Source organism: Anas acuta, chromosome Z, assembly GCF_963932015.1.
Source record: "Anas acuta chromosome Z, bAnaAcu1.1, whole genome shotgun sequence".
NCBI lineage: Eukaryota > Metazoa > Chordata > Aves > Anseriformes > Anatidae > Anas > Anas acuta.
In genome coordinates, this window is record NC_089017.1 from 7,374,186 (window position 1) to 7,392,618 (window position 18,433).

General features: G+C 43.3%; 1 protein-coding gene across 6 annotated transcripts in view; it reads left to right on the forward strand.

The window, feature by feature from the left end:
* Positions 1-722: 722 nt before the first annotated feature.
* RAI14 (retinoic acid induced 14) overlaps positions 723-18,433 on the forward strand; it is an 86,038-nt gene continuing 68,327 nt past the window's right edge. For 2 of the 6 annotated variants that reach the window (XM_068666020.1, XM_068666025.1), the window contains exons 1-2: positions 725-1,001; positions 11,389-11,480. In XM_068666020.1, coding sequence (XP_068522121.1) covers positions 11,445-11,480 — 36 coding nt within the window. In that variant the 5' untranslated portion in view covers positions 725-1,001; positions 11,389-11,444. Of the gene's footprint in view, positions 1,002-1,093; positions 1,279-11,388; positions 11,481-18,433 lie in introns of those variants that run through there. The other 4 variants (XM_068666023.1, XM_068666024.1, XM_068666021.1 and 1 more) reach the window with 4 other exon arrangements.

Sequence of the window (18,433 nt, forward strand, 5' to 3'; positions counted from 1 at the left end):
TTGTAGCTGATGAGATGGTATTGTTGGAGAAGTTTAATTTTCCTATTTACTTTTTTTTTTCTGTGCAAATTAAATTTTCAGCATTAACTATATTAGATTAACATTGGTGTTTCTTTACAAGAAAAAGGAGAGGTAACCGGGCCAGCACGATTACGTCTGTTCTCAAAGGTAAAACACACGCAGAATAAATTGGCTGAGGTAAGGACTGCGTGTTAAGAGAGGAAAGTATGCTTCTGGCGATAACCGAGTGTATTTATTCAATAATACTTGCCACTATTACAATAATGACCTAAAGTTTTCAAGTGCTTACTTCCTCCCCTTTACTGTTTGCCACTTCATGTGTGGATATGGCTGGAAACAGAAAAGATTAAGAGATTATAGGGGGCCTTCTGAGGTGGGGAACATGGTTGTGGCGAGTGGGACCAGCTGACGGGCTTCTCCAACCCCATGAGGTGGGAAGTTGGCTAACAGCGGTGGACTCCTGTGGTGGAAGCTCACCAATGTAAGAGGTAAATTTGTTGACAAAGTGTCCAGACTTCACTCCACGGGGTCTGGAAGGCAACTGTGGCGTTTGCGGTGAGGTGCGGAGGTGGGACAGCGGCTTGCCATCGGACGAGGCGCAGCCGTGAGAGGAGGAAAGCTACTTTCTGGACCGCGTCCAGTGAATCACTACCCCGGCTCAGCTTGTCATTCTCTAAGCCCAGAGAAAGGTTAATTCGAGGGACGGGAGCTGAAGGGGCGGCGGTGGGCACGGCAGCGCGCCGCCCCCCCCCTCCTCAGCCCCCTCCTCAGCGCTAACGGTCGCGGGGGCGCTGCCGCGCAACGGCCGGGCGGGCTCCGCGCGCCGCCGCCACGTGACGCGCGCGCGGGTGTCCCGGGGCGCGCGGCGGCGCCGCTCCGCCCTTCGCAGCGCCGGGAACCGGAGCGGGACCGGAGCGGAGCCGGAGCGGGACCGGGACCGGGACCGGAGCGGGAGGCGGCTGCTGCTGCGGCTCCATGCGGTGAGCGAGGCTCGGAGGAGGAGGAGGAGGAGGGGGAGGTTGTGCACGCCCGCACGGCGTGAATCGGGGCTTTGTGTGCGGCTCCCACCTGCCCCCGCCGCCCCGGGCTGCTGCTGCTGGCGGAGGAGGAGGAGGAGGAGGAGGAAGGACGCAGGGAAGGAGCTGCTCCGGAGCTGCTCCGGAGGGGAGAAGCCGCCAGCTCGGCGCAACAGGAGGAAACTTCTCCCTTCTCGCCCACGGAGAGCCCCGTTTGCGCGGTGCGGGGAGCGAGCAGCCCGTGAGTCGCCGCCGCGGGGCTGCTTCGTTTTTGTCTTTTTTTAATTTTTTTTATAGATAAAATACATCCTTTTGGGTATTTCTGCGCTTCCCCGGGGGCTGGCGGGGGTGACAGCTGCTTGCCAGCGCCGTCTGCGCGGGTCCCCTCGGTGGAACAAAGCGGTGGCCCCGGGGACGGGCTTGTGGCGGCTCCTGCGCCGGGTGGTTTCCCCCTGGGGCTTTAATTTTATTTATTGTTATTATTTTAATATTACTGGAGCCCCTTTGGTCCCCTGTTACCGCCTCCCTCCCCACCGGGGTCCGCGCTCGGGTGGTGGCGGGGGGCTCAAGGAGGGCGGGGGGAGGGTCCCTGTGCCTGCTCCGAAACAGCGGTAATTAAATTAAAATAAATGTAATTAAAACGCAGGCAGGCTGCGCGAGGGGTCGCGTCAAGTTGAAGCAGAGCCCTGCGCTGCTAAGTCCCAGCAGCACAGGAGGGGTCTGCTTTTCTCCTGCACGGCGCTTGGCAGCCAAAGCCTCCCGCAGGCTGCCATGGCTCCTTGTGACAGCCTCAAGTTTCCCTGAGACCGTGAAAAGTGCGGCGACATCCCGCTGTATCAGCGCTGCGGGATCTCAGCAAAGTCCCCTGTTTGTTTCTGGAGGGAGCGTGAGCGCACTCCTTACAGATGCGGTGCGAAACGCAGCCTAGCTGGAGTGAGTGCTACTTCTGCAGAAGCTGATTTTTTTTTTTTTTTTTTGTTTCCGTGTATGCCAGCAAGTTTAAGATTAGCATGTTTTATTTCAAGTAAAAAAAAAAAAATGGAATGCCAAAAAATACGCATACGTCATCTTAGAAGGGCCGTCTGATGTCCCAGATTAACTAGGAGTAAATGAAGCTAGTAAATATCTGTCAATGACCTGCTTGGCTCTTTTCGCGGGACACTCATGGAAAGCTGTCAATGAGATTTTATTTACTAATAGCAGAATTGCATAAGAGCCGTATGAACCGGAGTAAAAGAGCATTTGAGTAGAAAGAGGCTGGATATGAGCTCAGGGTTCTCTTGAGTTCAGGCCAAGCTCAGTGCCAATAAGTCACTATGCAGTAGCAGATGTCCGTCCCTCCAATCTCTAAAAATATTGGCTCTGTGCTATTCTCTTCCCTCTTCCAAGAGCACATCTGCTAGCGAAGCAGTAAAGCGCTATCTCCTCCCCTCTCCTTCCCTGAACCAAGAAATGGATCGCATCAAGTGGAGAAGAGACGAGGCAGGAGGCTGCCGGTCTCTCAGAGGGATGTAAGCATTTTGCAGGAGGGTTTACTCACTTGCCTCATCTTTATTTTTATTTTGTACGCTCCCCATTACGTTGCTTTTCTTTCAGTCCCTCTCTAATAGGGAGTTTATGCCTTTCTTAATGGAGAAGCAGTGCCAGGAGACCACGAAAGCTAACTTGTTGTGTGAGACATTGGCAATTTGTAAATCCTACTGCAACAATACCCTAATCACATGCCTTCTGAGAGCTGCTTGTGGGCTGGTCCTTTTTGCGTAGGGATAATACTTGAAATAGCTATAGAGGAAAAACAAGCAAAATTAGAACAAATCAATTCAAGGCTCGGTGCCTTGCTTAGTGGCAGAAATAGTAGACTACTGAAAATCCCAGGCAGCTTCCATTAGCTGGGTGGTAGGTGGGAGCAGAGCAGTCCATTACATCTTTTGGGGTTGAGGATTTGCATACCTGTACTTCCCGCATATCTGGGAAGCCTAGTCCCTCTAACTTACTCCTTGGGGCTGCTGTCTAGCTTGGGGATTGCTTTGGGAGTTGTTGGTCTTGCTGCTCCTTATGTCTTGAGGGTCACCTAGTAATGCAGTTTCAGGGTGTAGAAGAAGAGAGAGTGCAAATAGCTGCAATTCAGGTAATGTTATAGGAAAGCTTGACACTGTCACACTGACAGATGTGAGGCTGGTAAGGCATGGAAGCAACTGAAGATCTCCATGGGTATTTAAGGAAAAAAGCTAGTCTAGGCACCTTCAGAGGACTGCTGAATCAGAAGACCATGGCAGTGAGAGAAAGCATCTTTCCCTCATCTTGAGATCCAGACCAGGATGGCCAGTAATGCCTGGAGGTGATGGTGGCGGTCACAGAATCACAGAGTGGTTGAGGTTGGAAGGTGCCTCTGGGTCCATCTGGTCCAACCTCCTGCTCAAGCAGGGACACACCAGAATAGGATGCCCAGGACTGTGTCAAGGCAGATTCTGAAGATCTCCAGGGAGAGAGACCCCACAGCCTCTTTGGGCCACACATCCCAGTGCTCCATCACCCGCGCAGCACAGAAGTGCTTCCTCATGCTCAGAGGGAACCTCCTGTGCTCCAGTTTGAGCCCATTGCCTCTTGTCCTGACACTGGGTACCACTGAAAAGAGACTGGCTCTATCCCCTTTGCACCCTCATCTCAGGTATTTGTAGACATCGATGAGATCCCACCTGAGCGTCCTCTTCTCCAGGCTGAGCAACTCTCTCAGCCTCTCCTCAGAGGTGCTGCAGTCCCTTCATCATCTTGGTGGCCTTGTGCTAGTTGGTGTGATCACTTCTGGAGGGGAGAGCTGGCAGCCTGATGGTTAGTGCATTTGCCTGAGCAGTGTTAGATTTTCACTCACGTCTTTCCTCTGTAGAGCAGATCTTGCATTTTAGGTGAATGCGCTCGTAACTTGCACAAACTTCCTAAAGCTGCCATAGTTTTTTTTTGTTTTGTTTTGGAAGCCTTTGCTCATGTTCAAAATTCTGTAAAAGAAGATGTGTGGAGGCTTTTTGCGTTTATTTTCCACCTGAGTCTATAGGGAATCGGGTAAAGGGGAGAGCAAAGTTTATCCAGTCACTACAAAGAAAAAGAACTTCGATGTAGGTCAGTCTGTGACTCTGTAGGACTTTAGAAGGAGATGAGGGCTTCCCACTTCTTTTCCTTATAACTGCTGAGTGTCAGCAAGCAGCTGTGGGCTATTGCAGATGGGCATGCAGAAATAATGGCCTACATCTGATTCCCAGCAGCACAGGGGCAGCCTGAAAAGTCTCTGGGCAGTTTGGTGCCTGAGTGATTTTTGAGAACCTTGTTTGCAAGGACTTGAGTTCCCACCAGGGTAACTCTGAGGACGTTCTAGAGATTCACAGGTCTCTGAAGCCTGGGAGAGTATCACGAACACTGCATCTCCTCCACTATTTGTCTAGCAGTGTCGCTACTATTGAATGTAAGTTTTACCAGCCAAAATGAAATTAGATAAAACTCACTTGATTATCACTAAGATGCAGGTACTGATCTTCTGCTTGTTTATAGCATTGGTACTCTTCCATAATAGAAAAAATCTGAATTCCTAATACGTTTTGTGAGGTGTGGACGTACTTAATTTTTGATTTCTAAACACACCCAATTCTCTTTTTCAGGTAACGTTTAAAAATACTCTGCACTTTCATCAGCGAAAATATTTTCCCCACCCAAAAACTTGGAAGCAGAATAGGAGAGTTGTTATTAGCACCGTCTCTGAACATTTCTGCATTAGGGAAGTTTTCAGTAGGATACTCTTCCAAGGCCCTTCAAAAGTATAAGGGCAGAACTTATGGGAGTGGTGCTTGGCAGGTGTTAAATTGATGTTCCAGTTTTCCTGTATCCTGCCCAGTACGAGTCTGCTCTGCCTTTATGCTATTTCAGAATATTCATCTATACATTGATGAATCTGTCTCTTTTTAGATTTAAGGTTGCATCTGTGCAGATTCTCATTGTTTGCTGGTTCTGAGCAGCACTTAGTTGTTTATTGATGCAGAATGCTAGGAAGTGAGTAAGTACAAACAAGTACTAGCTGTTGTTATCCGTGTGGGTTTCTCATTTAAATAACTGGCATTGAACAAGTGGAACTCTGCATCATTTTTCTCTATTTCTGTTTGTAGCCATGTGTTTCAGTTCCAATCTAGCCTTGTTGGACTAAGCGTTGAACGTGGTAAAAGTTGTCAGGACTGCAATGTATCTTGTGTATGATGAACCCCAGAGAATGTGGTCTTAAAATGGAGGGCACACAAGGTAGAGGGGGACTTTTTGTTTTAGAGGTAGGGAAAATGAAAGCGGCGAAAGATAGCAGTATGTGCCAGCTCATGCAGCAAATCTTGTCTCTTACTGTGAGCTGCATGTGTGTTGACAGATACTTCAAGACAAAAGAATTGGAGTAAGTACAGAGTAAAGTTGTAGTGTAATGAGTGAATGACAAATTTGCTTGGACTTCTCTTGAGCTAGGATTTTGCCTGGAGTGCTGTCTAATATGTGACATTGCTCTGATTTGTTTACTTGTCATTTTGATGATTTTTCTCTAATCTTCTCCTGTGTAACTCACTGTGTCTAAGGCCTTATTGATTTGAACTTTCTCCTAGTCATCTAGAACTAGGAGAAAGCACTGTTTAGCAAATTGCACATATCCCCACATTGACAGTTGTGCATTGTTTTTTATTCATGGAATCATAGAATAGTTTGGGTTGGGAGGGTTCTCAAAGATCATTAATTCCAACCCTCCTGCCACGGGTAGGGACACCACCCACTAGCTCAGGTTGCTCAGGGCTTGATCCTGAGCACCTAGCCTGGTCTTGAACACCCCCAGGGGTGAGGCATTCACAACCTCTCTGGACAACCAGTTCCAGTGCCTCACCACCCTCTGAGTGAAGAATTTCCTCCTTGCCTCTAGTCTACGTCTCCCCTCTTTTAGTTTAAAACCATTCCCCCTATTCCTGTCATTATCTGATTGAGCAAAGAGTCGCTCTCCATCTTTTTTGTAAGTTCACTTCAAGTACTGAAGGGTAGCAATGGGATCACCCCGGAGCCTTGTCTTGGGTAGGCTGAACGTCCCCATCTCTCTCAGCCTCTCTTCATAGAAGAGGTTCTCCAGCCCCATGATTATCTTTGTGGCTCCCCTCTGGACACACTCTAACAATTGTATTTGTTGTACTACGTCCCCGAAGGCTGATATTGCTTTAGCTGAAAACATTAGAAATGAAGTAAAATATTTGCAAATTTTGAGTATCAGAAGGGCATGTAAGAGTAGAAAGCTGATTCAAAGCATTCTGGAGGGAGGAGCAATAACTGCATTTGTTAGTGATGCAATATCTATGGAGCCATAACTTCTGGGCTCAAATGCTTAAATTTGTACAGTTCAGCACATCTTTGCCAGTGATTTGTGAACAGATAGAGGGATAGTACTAAGTTACTCAAGGCCCTTCCTATCTCTGATGTCTGATTCTGTTTGGAGTGGGATTAACTGTATATAAATCACTCCCATTCTTGTGTAGTACTTGGGCTTCTCAGTGCATTTTTCAGTGTGTTTTCATTGGTAAGTAATAATAGATTAACCAAGCCAAGAATTATTTGTCTTTATAGGTGACATTAAGTTCCATTTGACTTTTCTTATGATAGATAGGAGGAGGAAGAGGAGGACGGATTACTCAAGATGGAAAAACTGAGTTGTGCTGATAAAGAGTAGGGAAATGTTCCCATTGCTTTTGGTCAGATTGTACATGCTTCCCTGCTTTGGCCTGAGAAGTGGAGAGAGAAATACTCTCAGCTGGATGGAAATGAGAAGGTAGTCCAAGATGAAGTGCTGGGTGGATATTTGTAGCACAATATGGACTTGCCTGTAGTCATGTGCAAACTGAAGAGGCTGGGTAGTGGCTAATGCCTCCAGGTTGTGCAGAGGGCTTTGGCAGTACAGGAAGCTCTGTAAGGAGAAGCTTGTTTTTGGGCATGTTCTTGGTATTGGTTTGTAGGTCAGGGTAGCTGAAGCATGTGAAGCACTTGATGGGTTGGGTACTGAAGGTGGGCAGCACAAGAAAAGCTGGTGCTGTGGATGCCTCTGGTGGCCATGCAGAGCTGGCTGCCACCAAGGCTTGTTCTCCTGGGTCAGAGCAGGGCTTGTGTTTTGGAAAGATGATGGTCATCCAGAGAATAAATGAAGTTGAGGTGCTGGAGTGCAAGGCAGAAGTGATTGCTGGGACCTCTTACTTTCTCCTGAGAGAGGAGGTGTATTCACACAAAGGAGATGTGAATGTGCAATAGCAACGGTACTCTCTGAGACCATTTTTTTCATATGTATTGGTCTCTCCTTATGTTACCAAACCTTGTATGGAGTCTCTAGTTCTTTTCTGTAGCCTAATAATGGTAGGGGAAAAAAATACATATTTTCGGGAGTGGAACGGGAAATTAGTTGACATTATAAACGATGCTTTGCTGCAGGAGAGCATTGCCAGACACGGAGGCTTCTCATTGTGTTCTGAAAGAAATGCAGGACTTTTGACACCTAAAATTAATTAAATTCAGCATGTTCTAATTATTAAAGGGTAGCAGTCATTGCCATGAACAGTATGCATTGAATATCCTAAGGCTGTTTTACTGTTGCTTCAGTGGATCTTTGGCCATTCAAGGAGTTAATAGTAACATCACAGGAAGGGCCATGCTCTGGTTTTGCTGTGAACTAGTGAAAGGGGGAAAAAATGTCAGTATGGTTGTTTACTGTGGTTTGCCCAAATCTTACTGTGAATCAGTAGGGGAGATTATCTTAATCTGCTTCCTACATTTAAACCTGATGAGTCTATTGTCTTTTAAAACACAGTTTCAATGAAATTATTGAGGCTGAAGATTACTGCCACTTCAATGTCTCTTGTTTTTAACTAGATAGGTTTACCGCCAACCTAAAGATGTTTTCTGTGGCTTGTCTTCCTGAAAGCTATTAATATTGAGCTAAAGGAAGATGAGATAGAGGACCAGATATTTAATTTTGGAGATAGTGTTTAAAAACATGTGATCAGCATTAGCTGTTGAGAATCTCTGGAGTTAAGCAATTCTCTACTGCAAAACTTGCTGCAGCTACAAAATGACAGCCCTGAGGATTTATTACCACATTTGTTTTGAAAAGGGAGAAATGCCGCCATAGGTAGAACTTGCTTCTTGTTAATACCTGTGATTCATTGCAGAAATTGTTTTGAAATGTCTTGATTCTCCATAGTGAATTTCTAGTTGTCGTTTCCTGTCTTGTAAAACAGGAGTTTATTAACGGTGCTTCCTTTATCCCCCCTCTGGCAAGCGAGCAGTTGTCATAAAGCTCTGCTGAATCAGAATGTTGACCTCTTTTTGCATCAGTTCCAATAATTACACCCTTTGAGAGGTGACTTCCTCCTTTAAACTGTGCCAAGAAAAGACAGCCCTCACTGCTTCATGGGTTTTTATCTCTACAGCTGAGGGATTATGGGCATTATGATACATGAGCTGTAATCTTAATGTTTGTGTTTAACTATCTTTTATGGAAAAAATACAGATGTGACACACACTAAACTTAGGAATGCTGTTTTTGTGTGCTTGTGCATGCTTTTTTAATTATGCTGTGGATTTAAGTTTCAAATTTAATGTATAAAATGCACTTACGCAAGAAGTGAAGTATCCTGTGGGAAAAAATAAGTTGGCTTCTAGCAGAAACACAGCTCACCTCCCTTCTTCCTTCCTGAAACTGGGAAAAGTAGCATACTGGGAGTGCTTGCAAAGCTTGTTAGACTGCTACAGGTTCCTCACAGAAAAGAGTTCAGCTTTGCAGCTCTTCCATGTGTATACCTACAAGGATTTGCCATCTTTCCCATAGCCCTGTACTTTAGTACTTCATTTCCATGGGAGCTATAACAAATATTTCATTCGTGGGAGCCAAAAATGCTGTCGGGGGTGGGAAGGGGAAAGATGACCTATAGCAGGCAATTCTTTGGCAATCTGTCTGTGAGGAAAGACTTCATGATTTTAATTCCCCATGCAAAAACTTTGTTTTTACCTTAATAAATAGGCTATTTAAACTGGATACCTTTTTGTTTACCTTCTAATTCTAAAAAGATGTGTTAAATTTGGATTATGTAGGATACTGTGTGATTTTTCTCAGCTTAAAGTTCTTTTAAATCTTTTTTTCCCCAAAAAACTTCTGCTGGTGTCTTCTGCTAGATAAATGTAATGGCATTTGTCTTGTCCATACTGTGGCATTTCTGGTCTTTGCAAGGCTCGTTATCCTTGGTGTTGCTAGAGAATGAGTTAGGAGATTATTGGGCTCTTGCTGAGGTTCAGGCTCATTTCCACTGCAGGTCATGACAGCTGTTCTGCAGTTTCACACTTTCTTCAAAGTTTGAATAGGTGTAGCAGAAATAGTGTTCTGCTTCTATCAGAGCAATCTAAAATAATTCTTTCTTTTTGCTTTTTCAGAGCTTCCAATTTTTTAGTTCATTCAGCCCAGGAGAAAGCAAAGAAATTGTCACTTAAAGCAGGGAGTGAAAAGCTTCTGCAGTTGTTTTCCCCCTTGCACGATGAGGATTTAAACACAATGCCACAATCTCATTCTCTGAGGTCCTGTACCTTGAGATGAACAGCAAGAACTTAGAGTAAAACCCAATGTTTATATTACGTGGAAGCAGTCAGGAATCTGACATGACTTTAGGATGATTATTTAATTAGACTTAGAGTCATATAATTAGAGTTAATGATATTTTAACAGCCTACAGAATTATCCCATCCAAATTACCTGTTGGAGGTCTGTGGGAAATGTACTTGTGTATCTGCAGTGTATGGGATTTTGTTTGTTTTGTTTATTCTTTTTTTAAGAAATGTACTTGTGTGTGTCTGCCAATTAAATATGGGTTTGAACAAAGTGACATGTTTACTTAGTGCTAATTCCTCTTCCTGGATGGTGCTCTGCGTTCTGTTCTGTGGGAGCGTTTTTATATACTCTATAAAGATCTTACTGCATAATTACATTTTGAAGCTCTCTCATAGTAGAGGAATCATGTAGAATGTAGCAACTTTCTTCATAATAAGGGACTTTCTCTTATGGAATAATTGAATCTCTCTTTGCCAATCAAACTGTGATCTGCTGTTTCTGAAGAGTAATGCAAAACATTAGTGACCCACCATGACCTGTTTGGATTTATGTTCCAGTCTTCTTTTCAGTTATTTATTTGGCTAGACTAGTAATATTTTTCTCCTTTTTTTCTTTTCCAGGGTGGAGGGAGGAAGTTTATACAGCTGAACACCCTTCACTTTAAACTTTTCTTTCAGCAGGAATTTTTAGAGCAGCTAAAATATGTAGATGAGGACTATTCCAGTGAGCATACTGTAGAACAAGAAAGCTGGAATATTTTTTGTACAGGTGGCTTTGTCCAGTCCACAAGTATGGTGCTGTTTCATTAAGCTTTTCTACTGTCATCTATGAATAAACACATAGCCATGCTACTGTATTATGTTTTCCCCATTTACATTTATCTTTGATTATTGTATATTGTAGCTTGCTGTAGGAAACTTTGCTGTAGATACTATTTCCCAAGCTTGCAGCTTGTCTGTAATGCTGAATGTAGATGTTTGTGTTACTGCTGCTTTTCTTCATTTGAAAGCGAGGAAGGAGGAATATGACTGTTTGTAATCGATAGTGCATTGTCAAATTAAAATAACTATGATTGCAAGAATAAACTTACAGTTTCTTTTGGGGAAAAGTATGAAACAGTTCTTCCAGTGATGACCCCTCTTGCTTAGATGGTTCTACCTGCTACATTGCATTGACCTAACTAATATGTGTCATGCATGGTTTTGGTGTACTTCTGAATTGGTTAGTGGTGAAATTGGTGCACGTACTACCTTGGCAATATGCGTAGTACTGCTTTGTACAATATAGACGCACAGTTGTAGTATAGTGAGGTTTTAATTGAATGACTGTACATATAACTTTCTGCTTTTTCTTCTTTATAAATGGCTGCTTTGACATTAATATTAAAATTGGATGTGGGCAGAGAGAGATGCTACATGTATGAATGTGTGAGTGATGTACTTATAGTGATAGGTAGGAAGTAATAATGTGATACACATTTGGGTTTTTGGCAAAGGCCTCCTATGTTCTTCTGTGATCAGACTTAGGCTTGCTTTTAAGTTTGGAAATACAGAACACTTCTCTTAGCTGGCTGTTAATCTTTTTTAGAGCTTGAGGGCTAAACCCTCAAAGGGTGATATACGTATGCAAATTCAATTCAGACTTGGCTGCCAATGAACTGAAAGGTATCAAGTTGGAATCTTATTTCTCTCTTTTTTGTTGTTGTTTGTTTAGATATTGAAGAAGGATAAAAAGCTTCTCAAAGATTTGGAAGGTTGAATGTGATCAGCATGAAGAGCTTAAAAGCAAAGTTCAGGAAGAGTGACGTAAGTATTTCTGCTCGGTTTGATTGCTGGTTTCCATGCTGGAAACAAGTTCTTCACTCCCACCTTGATAAGGTTGTAGGTTAATGAATTACAGAGAATAACAGCTTTTTTTCCAAGCACAAAGGCAACAGCTGAGTACAGCATGTAGTAGGCTGTTTCTATTTTGGAGTGCAAGTCTCTGTTATGCAAAGTAATGGTATTTCACTACCTTGCTCCCTTTTTGGAATAATTGAATCAAGCGTGTACATATAGGGTCTGCAGAACTACTGTTAGATTGTGCTGATGCCCGGACTGAAACTTGGTTCCAGGTACAGGATTACGCCTAGTAAGGACTTTACTGCCCAATCATATTTCTGTCTAAACATATCATCATTCTTATCAGTGTGGTGTTTCAGCACTTAACAAAAGGTCTCCTCAGCCTGTGTCGGGGTTTCTTTGTCAGCAAGAATACGGGAACCAGCTGTACAATTAGGGCGAGATGTGGCTTATCAGTTCCAGTGTGACAGGAGAGGTGGATACAAGGGTTGATCAGTGAGGACAGCAGGTATAAATACGGAGGTTCTACAGAACACTCTTCACAGCTGCATTTAGAGAGACATTATCCTGCATGTTACGTGTTGTCTCTTGCTAATGGTAGTATCAGGGGGACCTAAGCTTGAAATTGTATAGCAAGTGTATTTCCCTTGGAGCAATGGGAGTGCTGTAGTCTCGTCCTGTCCTTCACTTTCTTTTCTTGCTGCTACTCATTCTAGCTTCTTGCTATGCACTAATGTTGATGCTCACACGATAGTGCAGTGAGCAGTCAGTGATGTGGGTGACTTTGGATTTAATTAACTTTCCTGATATTGTGTGGAATTTAAAAAACCAACCAAATAAAAAAACCACAACCAAACAACAAAAAAAACACCTCCATGATCCACAAAGAATGTGATGTTTCATCCTTCTGCAACTTGCGTGCTGCTTTGAGAGAAATGGTATGGTGCTTGTTGTTGCCAGATTCCCACAGGATCTTAGAGCAGCCAAGTTTGATGAATATACATTAGATTTGAAAGTGAAGCTTCTTTAGAAGTTTTGATATTCATCACACACTGCGCTTGGGAGCAGTACAAGCAATACTTTGATGTAAAGATGGTCTTGTGGCACAGTGTTAGAGTGGTCTCTCTAGTCTAGCGGTCTCAGCTTGTAATGAGCTTCAGTAGCTGGGAAGAAGGAAGAAATGTTGTGCCATGATCTGTAGATGTGCTGATTACAGCTTAAAAAGTCTTTGAGCTGCTGGTTAGCATCTAGTGTAGGCAGCTGCTGTGCTGGCACTGTAGCAACGGTTCTGGTGGTTGTTCTACTCCTTCGTTTTAGCAAGAGGCCTTTATAAGAAAGCCAGCTCCTATAACCAAGCTAAATATGTCAACCAACCTTTGGGAGCAGAGTGAAACACTAAACTGTTTAAGAGATACTTGGCTTTTGCCACCAGGACACTTCGGCCAGTGGCACAGTTATCTAACCCCAGATGCCTCTTGGTCTTCAGTTGCTTACTCGGTGGTCAGAAGTTGCCACCACTGATGCAAAGAGTAGCAGCAGTTGCAGTTTGAGTTGACCTATGCCAGTAAAACTTCTTTTAGGCATCTGCTTGAGTAATGAGAGGAGTCCCTTGGCTAACGCATGAATGCACTTGGTATTATGGAAGTTAGGTGTGCCTGTGTGTTAGGATGACTTCATTCACACTTTTATGCTTGTTGGCTGGGCTGCTGCTCTAGAGCAAAGGCTAAGTGACATGCGTGATGCAACTAGATCTTGCTGAAGCTAGTCCACCCACTGTTATAAATTCCACTGGTTCACTTCTTACTCGCCTGGCCTTGACAGCTCACTCATACCTCTCCCCAAAACCAAGGGAGGTCTGAAAGTAATTGCTGTTTTGATACTACTGCTGTCTACTGGCTGGAAAAAAAAACTTGCAAAGTTGACCACAAAGGATTTTTAAGATACCTAATGTTTAGATATGTAGCTCTACGAGCACAGCAGTCTAAACTCAAGACAGTCTTATTTCCTCAGTGTTGAAGCCAAACCTTAAGGGCATAATTCAAAACAGCCAACAGGAGCTGTTCTGTATTTTGTGCATGATAAGCAAGGAAAATTATCATTCTCTTCTTTAGTTTCCAGAAGCTGCCCTTAGCTATAATTTGGGAGGAGGAGGAGGTGGTTTTAATTGGAATTAAGTCTTATTTGTATCTCAATTTATATAAAATGTGGTAACTGCTTTCAGGATGGGGATAAGAGGAAAGTCAGCAGGGATAGAGGGACTTTTTTTTTTTTTTTTTTAACCCCCTCTTTGTTTTTTTTCCTTTCATTCTGCCTCCCCTGTATGGCATTCTGGAGGAAATCTTTAATGTCTTATTCTGTAGAGCTGGAGGTGTCTTGGGCTAGGGAATGGTACCTCTTTTTTTAGCCTCATTGTTAACATAAAAAAAACATAGGAAGAGGGGAGGAGTAGGAATAAGTCTTTAAGGTGTGCGTGGGAGACAGGAATTACTCAAACACTTCTCTAGCAGTAAGTCTGATAACAAAACTGTATGCTAAAGCAAAGACCGGGTAGGCAACTTCAGTGGTATATTAAAGCTCTCTGGAATGGCTGAATTGAAAGTGGGCATAACTGCTGATACTTAGCCGTAGGTATAAGTCTCTCTGCTGTGTGGCTTTGCTTTAGTGCCATGTCTGTACCACTCTTGCAGCTTCAAAAAAGATGGTCCTGTTCCCTCTTCTATCTCTGCCCTTCTGTTTTTAAGGATGTTTGACCCTTGTTGAGGGTAACAGTGAGTCAGTTCAGGAACCTAAAGTGATGGAAAATTACATTGTGGGGTTAGTTTTAGCTGGATTAGTTGGTTAACTCCCTGCTTTGTCTCTCTGTGTGGTCAGCCCCAAGAGGAATGGTAAAATGAGGAGGAGCAGCAGGACTTCCCTTTCTTTGCTTGTTTTAGCTGTGTTGTCAGATCATGCTTTCAGATTATTGGCCTAAAAAGCACTGGGCTGAGAATGACAGCAAAGGAGTTGCAGGAACACACAAGTAAAAGGCTGCTAATTCTGATATTTAGCAGAATTGATGTAGTCCACAGCTGAGAGACGAGAGCATTAGTCCTCTTGTGGCTTTGCATTTCTTGCTTTTGCTACTCAGCTCCCCTCTCCTTTGCCTGATTCACTGTCTGTGTGCACGGGCAGCTCCATTAACTGGAGAATCTTTTTTCCCTTGACACATTTAATTGCTGTGAAATCCTTCCTTAGGGTGACTGTTGCCATGTGAACATGTGTATTTGGTGTGGAGGAGTGAGATTTATAGCTCTGTCACAAACAAGCATTGTCAAAGTGTGATGTACAGTTACAGGAGGATGTATGTAGTCTAGAAATCTGAAGGGGATGCATAGGTGGGAGCAAACACTGAGACTAGAAGGTAGGTAGTGGTTGTGCATACTTCAACTATCTGTAGACAAAATGACAGAAATTGCACATACGTCTTGACAAAGGAACTAGGCTCTTTTTCTGCCTGGGGAGCTGTATTTTTTCAGCTCTTTCCTTACTTCTTTGCTCCTTGTTATCAAACTCAGAATCTACTGTTGGTAGTAACACCTAAAAGCAGACCAATGGATGGCCATTTTAATTGTTGCAAGGCACCTGTTACACACGATACTTAAAAAAGTTGTGTTAATATCAAGAGCTATTGTTTCAGAGCCTGTATTTATTTATGGACTGCCTGCAGGAATTTTATCTGCAGGAATAGCCTGTAGGAATATGGTGGAGAATAGATGTCTTCGATGACAAATTCAGAAGTTCTTCAGTGTTTCTGTCTGGAGAAGTAGAATGTGAAATAATCCAATTAAAACCAGTACTACAGGTGTTTAAATGAGCCTCTTAATTGTTGTTAATATTTGAGATTTGAATGTTTTCTGTAGTAATTAGTCAGTTTGTGGCCTGACTTCAAACGAGTCTAGAATCTGAAACAGGCAGATCAGGGCCGGGTGGATTTTCAAATGTACACAGATATCAAACCTGTCTAAACATGTTTTGTCTGCTTCTTAAATATGACAAGATGCTCGTCCAAATTTGTGGGCACCTGCATTTACATATCTTGCTTTTTGATACTAAGATATTGTAGGAACCTAGATGACCTCGTTAGGTGATTTGTTTTTAACAGTATTTACAATTCTTCTAGAAAAAGGATGTGTGAAGGTTGTGATGGATTGGCTTTTTTTCACACTGACTTATGTCAGTGGGGAAAATAACTGAAAATTTTTAGGGCTGTTTGCTGTGAGTATTGAAGATCAGCTGAAAAACATTTCTTGTGATTTGACAACATAGCTATTTTCTTCTTTATGCTAGCCTGTTGACTGGGCAAGAGGAAGATGAGAATTGGGATTTGTTTCTGCATACCTTCAATATTGAATAATTAAAATATTAGAGTGTCTTTAAAATTTAGAATTGACTGTGCAGTTAAGCAGAAAAAGTAACTATTGTCAGAAGCAGAGCCAAGACAGGCTGGGATTTCCCAATGCTAATTGCCAGCTCAAACTTCTGGTATTTCTGGAAATGCCTATTTGTTTTGCTATCAAATGAGGGAGGAAAAGTTTTCAGTTCGTATGGAAATTTCTTCATTTTGGCCTGTGGTGTAGTCATTGTTCCATAAATCTTGAAGTAATGAGGCAGTTAGGTACACTGTAGTATGAAATATCTCAGTCTTAACCTAGAGGCTATGCTAATTAAGGCTTGGCACTTCTTTTTAATGCCCAGCGTTCTAACTAGTAGGTTCCTATTCAACAGTTTTTATAGTATAAAATGCTATGTGGGGGTCTGGAACTGAAAGATTGCTGGGATACATTCCACTGAAATTGCTGTGTTCCCATGTGCTCTGGAGTGAGTGAGTGTGTGGGAGAACAAAATTCGGGTGGGGCAACTTTAAAAATAATGAAGCAGAATCTCTTTTAAATAGCTTTTTTTTTTTTGGTCCACTGAAAACTGCAATTGACCTAAAAAGGAACATGGGATTGTTGAAAATTGCTCTATCTGCCCTGTGTACACATACTATTTTCTTTCAGGGTAATTGTTACAAAAAAAGGCATACAAAATTCATGCTGGCTATAAAATGGAATAGCAGTGTTTTCTGATCACTCTCCCCGGTTATTCAGAAAATGAGCTACTGAAACTTGTGTGTAAGTGTCTTTGGATCTTCGGATTCCACTATACAGTGTGTAGGAGGAGACTTACTTTCTGGAATGCACTGGACGTTCTCCTCCACCTCCTCTTGGAAAAGCAGGATTTATCCTCTCTCTTGAAACAAATGTGGTGGCTCCTGCTTCTGCCTCCTTCTGTCTGGAGTTGAGGATTTTACCTTGCACTGCATTTTCAGCATGGGAGCTGTTTGGCGTCACGCCTCCAGTTCTGGACAGAGTACAACTGCTCTAGTCAGCCTGCTCTTCTAGGCAAAACTTACATGTTTGTGCAGAAAATAAGTTAAATGCATTCAGAGGCTTATGGTACGTAGAGTAAGACCTGCTGCCTGTTGCAGTCAGTTCAGTATGAACATCTTGACATCACATAGCGTCTCTTTGACAACAGGAATGTACTTAGAGTAAAAAAGTTACTTTATTCATGTGAACAATAATTCTTGTGCATTTCATCCCTCTATGAGGGGGCCAAAGTGACACGTAAGTGATGTAGCATCTGTTTTAGTGATGGAAGGAAAATGTAATGGAGAAAAGAAGTGAGCAAGGACTTAGAGATAAGGATAGGGAAAAACAGAAGGGAAAAAGGAAAGGTCTGAAAGGGATTGGAGGGACAGTTGAAGCTGTTGGGTAAGAGTTACCATTTTGGTATCTGTTCTGTGTGGAGGAATAACTGGGCTCTTGTGGGATGCCTGCTGATCAGCTAGCTGTGTAAGGGAAAGCACCTAGCTGTGGCAGAATGCACAAAGTCGCTTGTGGCTTCTCATCACATCGCATTCTGGCAACAGCCTGCAGCGTCTCCAAATGGTTGTGACAGAAAGAAAGGGAAATAGATCAAAAGAGAACTGTATTGTGGTGGTTGAAATTATGGCAGGGGAGCCTGAGCTGGAGTTGGATTACTCTGAACAAACGTAGTTATTTCCTAAAACAGGATTATGGACAGGAGTGTAGTAGAGAACATCCTGGTTGGGTTCCCAGCTGTGCCTTGCCAGTCTGTAACAAAATGTCATTGTGAGCTACAAATTCATTATTGCTATGGTGCTGGTTCCTTGTCTGTTAAGTATGCATTGTTCATCCACAGGCTGGGTCAATCACGGAGAGCTGCAGCCCTGATTAGGTAGCCCCACAATGTCATTGCATGTCAAGTGGAACTCTGTTAAATCTGGTGATTGAAGTTGGAAGAAGCGCTGGGGCTGAAGGACTGTCAGATCAAACCTGCAGGGCTGGCTAAGGACATGATACACAGCTCCTGCACTTCTTCTGATTTCTACCTCCACCCATGTTTGTGCCCCAAGTTACATGAGGAACAGTATCTCCCATTATTACTGGCCATAGAGTCATATTCTTAGCAGCACAGGGTGACACAAAAATGATGACTCTTATGCAAATTTAGCTTGGGTTAAGGGAAAGGTGTCTTCTTTTCCCAAGTGCCTGCTCAGGCCTCTCAACTTTGTTATCCCAGATGCCTCCTCGCTTGTTCTCCCATTTGGAGCTGGAGGAATATTGGAGGCTGTGTGAACAGAAACATTGGTTAGTCACTGGCTGGCCTCAAACACTGCTTTGCCCTGCTATCCTGAGCAGCACTTGGCCAGCTAAACACATTGCATCTGTGTTCTGCATGTGCCATTCTCGTGTGCTTCCTCATTAAAAAGAACATGTAAAGCCTTTGCAGAAATGGACACAACCCCCCACCTTCCCCCCTCGGTTACAAAGCTGTTTTAGAGTTAAACCCTGTAGTGGTCGGGACATTGA